Source organism: Hypomesus transpacificus, chromosome 1 (genome assembly GCF_021917145.1).
Source record: "Hypomesus transpacificus isolate Combined female chromosome 1, fHypTra1, whole genome shotgun sequence".
Taxonomy (NCBI): domain Eukaryota; kingdom Metazoa; phylum Chordata; class Actinopteri; order Osmeriformes; family Osmeridae; genus Hypomesus; species Hypomesus transpacificus.
In genome coordinates, this window is record NC_061060.1 from 6,721,960 (window position 1) to 6,730,889 (window position 8,930).

Sequence of the window (8,930 nt, forward strand, 5' to 3'; positions counted from 1 at the left end):
AAGTTGTTTTGATAATTGGAAGTTATTGATAGCTTAAAAAAGCAAATACAAAAACAAGTTTGATCTATAGCCTACTGAAATGAGTGCAAGATCATGGGTGGACATGTAGAAGAGTTTTTTTCAACGAATAATCGCCAAATCTTGGGCATATTTATGCTATTGCTGTTTACACCATGCAATAGGCTATGTTATAATTTTCCTACTCATAAGCTTTCCAATCAATCAGACACCCCCCCAAACTCTCTCTCTGTCTCTCTCTATCTCTCTCTCTCTCTCTCTCTCTCTATCTCTCTGTCTCTCCCTCTCTCTTTCTCTCTTTGCCAAGGCACGTCTGAACTGACAGCCCCGCCCACTAACAGTGCTCGCAGTCGTTTTGCACCTGCCTCACCACTCGAGCCACTCTGAACATAAACTTCAGCAGCTCCTCACCTGAACAGCTGAGGTTAGTACACCCTCATCCTTTGACTGGACGTTTGGGACTGATGTATTTCCAGCACTAGCTGTAAAAAATTCTGATTTGTAATTTAGACTTCAGAGGCCTTCAACTTTTCTCTAACGGCCGTGGGAACTATCAGTATCTGACCACCGTAACCTTCCTCATCCGATGAAGACGTCAGCGGTAGGGTTATAAATACAAAATAATTGGGATTCTTAAAATATTTGTTGAGAGATCCGCAAGGTGTCCATGTCAAGGGAGACAACCCAGATGCGTAAATCTCGGAGGGAATGTGCTAAGTAACGGATGTGAATGTAAACATGCAATAGGCGACAGTGGCAACCAGGTAGGCTTCTACGCAAGAACGCTCCCATCGGACCTCTCCACTGAACTTTACCCGCTCTGGCACTGACGCGCCGGGAGGTGCATGCGATGGCAGCCCTGGGTGAAGTTGGAAGCTTCTTGCACGGAATAGATGGTGTTGGGCACATCGGGTCCCCATTTCTGCTGACAGGTCTTGGGGAGGGTCCCACGCTGCTGGGAGAACACCTCATACCTGGGGAGAGGCTGTCGAGAAGTACGACGGCGGATTTGACTCACCTCAAAGGGATCCTGCGGAGAAGACAGTTGTATTGCAGAACTGGATTTCATCTTGAAATACTTCCGGATGGCACTGTGCAAGGAACCAGAAAGGACCACAGCCGGTTTGGTAAAAAAGCAGCTTTATTACAATCTTGTAATAATAAAAATTATTACAAATAATTTGACATTTGTTAACATTATTGTTGCCTGTAGTAGCTAAATGTTTTGGTTGCATACATTTGAAAGGCTATTAATTATATTAGTATTAATTGGATGATTATTAGTTGTACAGTATTAACATGATTCATGTAACTGTTACTGAAACTATAATTTTGCATCCTGCAACAAATGTGGATCCCTAAATGGAAATATGACCTTCTAAATTAAAGATACCGTAGCCTAAATCTTTGAAAGTCCTGTAAGAAGAATGCAACTATAGGCTGCTAAACCTGCTGGCTCACAATTTCTTATAGGGGGCTTAGTGTAGAGAATGTTGAGAATACCTAGAACAACTGTTTTATTCTTCCCCAGGTATTTTGGAATTCATAAGCCTTGCAGTTGGATTGATAAGCATACGAGGGGTGGACAGTGGCTTGTATCTGGGGATGAATGACAAGGGAGAGTTGTATGGCTCTGTAAGTATTACTCTTATGTGCTATATTTATCTATTTCATCACATCAGGGGGTTGTATATAATAATCCACAGTAATTGCCAGTAGGTGGCATGTATTTTCCAAGACTCATACTGTGACATGGAATTCACTTTGTGTTTGGATGTAACATTTTTAACAGTAAAAAAACAAAATTCCATCTACACCCTTATCTTCCCATCATTTTGTTACGTCTGCATGGGATCACATTGCATCTCTTGACTCACCACAGGAAAATCTGACGGCCGAGTGTGTCTTCAGGGAGCAGTTTGAGGAAAACTGGTACAACACCTACTCTTCCAACCTCTACAAGCATGGAGAGAAAGGGACCCGCTACTTTGTAGCTCTGAACAAGGACGGCACATCCCGGGACGGGACAAAGTCCCGGAGGCACCAGAAGTTCACTCACTTCCTCCCCCGGCCGGTTGACCCAGAGCGGGTGCCAGAGTTGTACCGAGAGATCCTGGGCCACAGCTGAGACCGGGCGGCTCCGGTCCCAGGTCAGTAATAGCTGCTGGAGCTGTAGCAGCCCCTTACAGGGAACCAGGGATGTGGCCTGCCTGCCTGCCTGGCTAGCTGGCTGTTGGACAGTGGAAAAGCCCCCAGCAGCATAGCCAGTGAGGTGGGCAACCCTGGCGATGCTGGGGAGATAAAGGCACCGTGCAGGGCCTCCCCTCGGAATGCACAGACGAGCTCTCAGCGGCCAGGAAGACAGTCTAGAATGTCTGACATTGTCAACCTGCAAGTCGGCCATGAGGAGGCCGTTTGTTCCAGGGGCCAAATGACCCCCGAGAGAAGCCGTGTGGAATAGGAGAAGAAGAAGAGGAAGAGGATCAGAGAGAATGGGATGGTGATGAGGCCGCGGGTGAGCCTCTCAGCGGTCAGGCAGCTTCTCCTCGGTGTCTGACTGGGGGGGGGGGGGGGGGGGGGGGGTCGGGGGGAGGTAACTTCTGGAAGTGTCTGTTGGACAGAAGAGCCAGTTGAGAGTCCACAGGATTCTATACTATTAACGAAAGTGGTGTTTTCATTTGAGTACTAGCTATGTGTTGGTGAGCCCAAGTTTATTCAGAAGGACTTTGAAGGAATTCAACTGCTTTTTATTTAGTTTTACCTTAGACTCATACAGAAAGCAGAAGATGTCTAAGGTGTTAATGTTTTATTTATTCATTTCTAAATTCATATATTTATGTTATATATATATTTATTTATTTCAGAATATATTTTTGCAGTTAAATATATGCAGTATACAAACATGAAATTCATAGTACATAATGTTGAAAACACTGAAAATCTTATTTTCATATTGTTCTAAGTGACCTAGAGGGACATTTCTACCACTTGAAAAAGTGAACAGAAAGTAAAGCAGTGGACATTAAATTTTTTGTTGTAGTCAGCGAATTGGCTTTGTCTTTTTGTTACAGAAATGTACTTCCAAATTGCAATAATTTGTGGACAGAAATGTTCGATTAGTTAGGGTTTATAGTTAAAAAAAACTGAACAGGTCCACCTATATAAACAGTAATTTCTTTCCAACAGTAAATGGTACTGAATAAAAACACTTTTTTGAATTTGGATTGAGATTCTGAGCAGCGCTGCACATGCTTAAACATTCCTGTGTACTTTGTCAACCCAGCCGATAAACATGTTAAAAACCCCATAAGAGTTTAACAGCTTTTCAACATTTCAAAACCTTTGAAAAGCGTGTACATTGTTGTTGGAGTTCTCCTTTCCATTTGGTGAGTTCAAACATATAAACGCAGTTACGAGATCAATGTTGTCTTTCTTTATGATTGCCATTATGCCGAGAGACATGAGGGGGCTCTCAGGCAGGCATAAAACACTTCAAAGGCAGTCTGAGGAGCTGATGTAGCAGCCTCACAGTGACACGATCAGGGCCAAATAAAAACTGACCTTTCGCTCAGGTCCAGTGACTTGGCAGTTGTGTATAACTGGGGGGTCAGAGCGATAAGGATTAAGTAATCTCTGTTGACAGTTTCAGAATTATAGTCATGATGAATCTTATTATTGAACACTGGAATACACGGTGGCCAGAACATCTGTACAGAAGGAAAACCTTTTATGTATTTTTTGCGTAACCGCTTATCTTTTTGTTTGATGACAGATTCAATGGCGCATAAAGCATCTGAGTAAAGTGGATGGATATTTCTTTGTGTGAAAATGTTTCACAGAGATAGTTTTACCCTATCCATGCAGTTTCAATGATAGGCCAACATTATTTATAGGGGCTAGTCCTCAAAGAGGAAGGAGATAGGGCGGCCTAAGTACCTGCATTTTGCTGTTCAACTAACCAAAACATTGTGAAGGAGGAAACGGGGTGGAATTAGAGAACAGTTATAAAATGAGACCGTTGGACAATGGCTGAACAAGCACTGTCTTCAGAAAAAATGGGGTCCACTATCTCGGTATCTCGGTACTGTTTCCTCAACGCTTGGGAGGGTTTCTGTACTGAAGCATGAAAGCAGAAGCCTGTGATCTCAGCATCTCTGTGATGGCAAGCCAGCGGGTGTCTTGACATGGGGAGTCTACCCTGCTGCCAACTTTAGTCTCCTGTGTGTGTGTGTGTGTGTGTGTGTGTGTGTGTTTGTGTGTGTGTGTGTGTGCCTGTGTGTCTGTGTGTCTGTGTGTGTATGATATTGTGGGACTTTCCCAATCTGCACACCTTTTAGAAATTGACACTGAACACACTCCAATTAATGATATCATCTAACTACCACTATAATCAGTGTTTGCATGTACATCCCCTGTACATCACAAACATTATTTTTGTATTCATGTCACGTAAGTTGTGTACAGTATTTTAATTTAAAGCGTAGAAATAGTGGTTCTATTTCTTCATTATTTTATAATCTCCGGGTCTAGTTTCCTTGGCTGAACCTTGGTGGTGTTCTACGTGAAGGACCAAGAGTTCAGAACTGAGTAACATTTCAAAGTAGGGCTCCCGGCCATTACCTTTCGGCCCATGAAGAACAGACTCTGTGTAAATGTAAGAGTCCCCCTTGACATTTAAAAGGTCACATCTCCAAACACGCTGGGAATCCTGACTTGTGATATCCGATGCCCAGAAGTGCTCTTTGGCACTTGTATAACTGATGTTTTGGAGTCCACCCGGCCTTAACAGATGCTTTTGTCATGCCTCCTTCTTCCCCCACGTACCACCAGCACCACCACAACATCCCCCCCCCCACCTGCACCAGGTGGTCTGTTGCTCCTTACTGAAAACACTTAAGTCCCTCATCCGTGCCTACTCTGGGGGCTGTCTCTCACACTTAATGGATGCTCCCTGACTTTCATCACCCCCTCAGCCTCGGCCTCAAAGGGCTCTCAGGGAACCCAACGGTGGAGGTGTGCGTGTGTAACTGTGTGTCCACTCAACTATGTGTGTATGTGTGTGCGTGTGGCACAGGTCCACGAGCAAGCAGGTGTGGAAGTCAGTGATCTTGCTTGTGTCTGTGTTAGCAGTCCAGTCAGACAGAGAGTGCAGGTGTTCCCTCAGCTCCCAGCCCCCCCTCCCCCTCCCTCCCCCCCCCAGTGTCTGATCTCTCGCCTGCCTGTTTGTCAGCTGGGGATATGGGAGGGGATGGAGCACTGGGGGTGGGGGTGGAAATATAGGTGGCTTTGTTGTCTGCCACCAATTATCAGAGCATAATTTCTATCTTTAGAAGGGCTGGCTTGGGTAAGACAGGGGAGGTGCCAATAGCTCACCTGTTGCTCTAAAGCCATGAACCGTTCTAAGAGATGTTGTCTGTCTGCCTGTTTGCCTAAGGATGGTGTCTGTAGCTTTGTGCTGTCGTCCAAATCCTGCGACTACCGATTTCAAGTGCTTTGCTGTTTGTTTTGTCAACAGCAAATTGCCATTCCCGTGAAATTATGCGTTGCAAGGGTGTGTTCAGAGATTAAGTTTATGTACCATAAGTATACTGAAGACATCTCCTTTATATCATTATTGATATATCCCTGACATTTGCGAATTAGAAACAGGCATTTAGCCTGGAGTCAAACAAGCACAGATTATGTCTCAGCAGCAGTATGGTAAACAGGCAAGTGGAACATGTTTTTTTATCCGTGCATGTATCAAGGCATTTGCTTTATGCTATCTAAGTGGACATTCCCATTAAACTAACAGACAACAAAGGTTGTACTGACAATAAGTTAAATAGTTTTTCTTTGTCATAGCTCTCATTAAGGATCTTATGGTCGGCTTTCCGCAAACTGCAATTAAGGCCCTGCATACCTGATTTTACTGTACTGACACTAGGGCTGTCAGCTCCGGCGGAAAATATGCTCCACTGTTTGCATTGCCATGGAGACCTCGGTTGAAAACAACAACATTTAGGTGTTCGTGGAACTGTTGTTTCCCTGCCATATTTTGTCTTTATCGGTTTGAACAAGGCCCGCATAACAGCATAGCTGGCAATTATAGTCTTCCCAGATGAGTGACATTGCTTCGCAGGTAAGTGTGGTGCTTCTTGCAGCGTTAGGAGATACAAGGACACTTTGGTGATACAACAAAGAGACTGCTGTTATCTGCGACATCTGCATCCCAGTGCAACGCACCTCTCTACAGTCAGAGTCAGGATCAGCTACTGCCGGTCTTATTTCCATACTTCCACAGAAACACTTCACATTATCTATGTGACATCAGATTGTCATCCTTTCACAAGACAGGACAATTCAGATTCCAGTGCCCTATCTCGTTCTCTGCCTCTTTACATGTTGCTGTTCACACGTCCTTGTCTTCACTCAAAGCTCCCCTAGGATCCAGCAAGCTATAACATTTCTCCATGTCTCCCCCCTTCACTTCAATACCTCCGCCCCCCACAGCAGCAACCCTTAGCCCAGCTCCATTTAACCCCCATCACCCCCACCACCACCACACATCTGCTGACCAGTGTCCCAGCGGAGCTCCCTGGTTGCCCCTCTCCCTGCCCTGTGCGTCCACGTTACAAAGCCACAAATTAGGTCTTGACATTTGGGTGCTATAATTGCCCCCCGAAATGCATGAGGCATCCATTAAGCTCTCAGCCCCCATGACAGGTTATCCCTACAGGACATAATCGCCCTTCTGGACTCAGGGGCTGGAGCGCCCTGCCGGGGCATTCACACACACACACACACACAAAGAATGACTACGGCAGTCCAACAAAATTTCAACTCTGACACTCACTTACTATGATAAATTGGGGGATGCCCAGAGTTGAAGGCAACACATTTCCAAAACAAAACAAAGATCTGATTTATGGGATGGTTTATCAAGAAGAAATCAGTAAGAAATGTCTCAGTATTTGAGTTTGGTACACAGTACATTGATTCTCCAGCCGTGCCAACATGAACAAGTCAATAAACGTCATTATTACAGCAAGATGATAGATGTTTGGGATAATTTATACATGAAGGTTGGTGGTGGGTCTGGCTGGGGTGGCTGCTGAGTCCCAGGCCCCAGCAGCACTAGCTCCACAGCTCCCTTTGATTCCCTGGCCGTGGCCAACTCTGACAGTTCTCTCTCCCACAGGGATTGCAGATCTTTAAGGTCAGAGTGAAAGGTCAATTGGTTCATTTCCATAGTTTCCACTTTAAACATTCTTTTGGGGGGTTTTGGAAGTAATTCAATCAGCAGCGAAAACAGTGGTTAGCAACTCCGAATTACCAGCCGTCATTAAGGATGCGGTGTGTACACTCTGGATAAGAACATGCAAAACATCAGGCTAGACTTTAAGAAGTTGGAACAGTTGGATGGAAGCACTTTCTATATCAAGTGACACATTACCTCATGCCTGAATGTATGGGAACACACTTTGTAGGCTCCACATCACATGCAACTTTTTTTTTTTCTATCAAAAGAGAGTCTAGTGATTTTGGTATAAAGTATCAAAGACAAGTGTTTCCTCCTAGAAATTATATGGAAGTTTAACATTGATATCCTTGAGGGAGTTTCCCCTGCAAAAATAGATGACCTCATGTATATGTTAAGCTCGGCTTGCACTTAATGAAATGTATGTATGTCTTGATAGCGTACATCATAGGCAGAAGATTAAATATATCATGGCTTAAGCTTAAGAAAATAGCCTTTGCTCTGTGTATGGTCCAGCCAGAACAATTAGCAAAGAAGCCCTGAAATGTAGGTGGACTGTACTCTCACAACCCTCACTGCTGTTGAAAGTGGAAATGTGCTTTGTTGCTCTTAAGTCAGGCAGAAAATTGCTAACCCATTTGTCATTGTGTGCCAAGATGCAGAGGTCAGTCAATGGATTCCTTCATGACAAGCTTACAGAATCACATGTTTTTCCACGGCCTCACCCCTTCACACCTGCAGCGCCAGGTAAAATAACAAGACGGGAGGAGATGGGAGAGAAAAGAGAGCTTAGAGCAGGAGAGACTTTAAGACAGGGGGAGAGAAAAACGATAGGTGAGAAGAATTTACTGTGAAACCCTGCACGTCCGATGGCTATCTCAATTCATTTGAACTCAGAATACACTTTGCCCACAGTGGCAGAAGAAATGCTTGCTTTTGGCCGGTTTCCAAAACAATAGAATCCCATTACTGATTAATTGTGTGCCATTGACCACAAAACATTCTTATGTGCTCAGAAATGTGTTGTTTATTATTCTCTACGTTAAAACAGCAATTGAACTACAATCACACACACAACCGTTGCTGTTTTTCAGAGCATGATTGACTAGGTAATCCTTCAGGGAGGTGATTTCTGTTGCTTCTGGCTCATGGGAGACATCAAACACAAAGATTCTGTGGAGAATTTGTTTTGGAATCTTTCACACACTGTGATAATGTAACTGAATAAGTATGCCACCAAACAAACAGCTGTCACAGTGAGGTAGGCAGCCATGTCTGCAGGGCATTATGGGAATCAATAAAAAAGACAACCAATAAAGACAAATGGATTTAACCGTTTTCTTACCTACCGTTTATATATTTTTTCCTAAACTAGTATTGATTGAATTGGACTGGGAATGAGCAGCTGTCTCCTCTAAGCTCAGACCAGACTGGAGTCATACATTGACAAAGTGTTGTGTACATGTAAACAATATCCTCCTACACTTGGCATTAACCCTGTTGAACAATCAGATCTGTTTACAAAAGAACAGTGTACAGATACAATATCAAACAGGCAATGTTTACTTGGCATTGAGCAAATGTGCGAGGAAAACTCTCCTCCATTGTGTTTTGGTATAAAGCACTGAGATGAACATGAACAAGCCCAAGCGAGTCACAGAAGAACCAGGGA

General features: G+C 44.1%; 1 protein-coding gene across 1 annotated transcript; it reads left to right on the plus strand.

The window, feature by feature from the left end:
• Positions 1 to 320: 320 nt before the first annotated feature.
• Positions 321 to 2,481, plus strand: fgf20b (fibroblast growth factor 20b). The gene is made up of 3 exons (XM_047020229.1): positions 321 to 1,145; positions 1,550 to 1,653; positions 1,901 to 2,481. The coding sequence occupies exons 1-3, from the start codon at positions 869 to 871 to the stop codon at positions 2,144 to 2,146; spliced, it is 627 nt and encodes a 208-aa protein (XP_046876185.1). The 5' UTR covers positions 321 to 868; the 3' UTR covers positions 2,147 to 2,481.
• Positions 2,482 to 8,930: the final 6,449 nt, after the last annotated feature.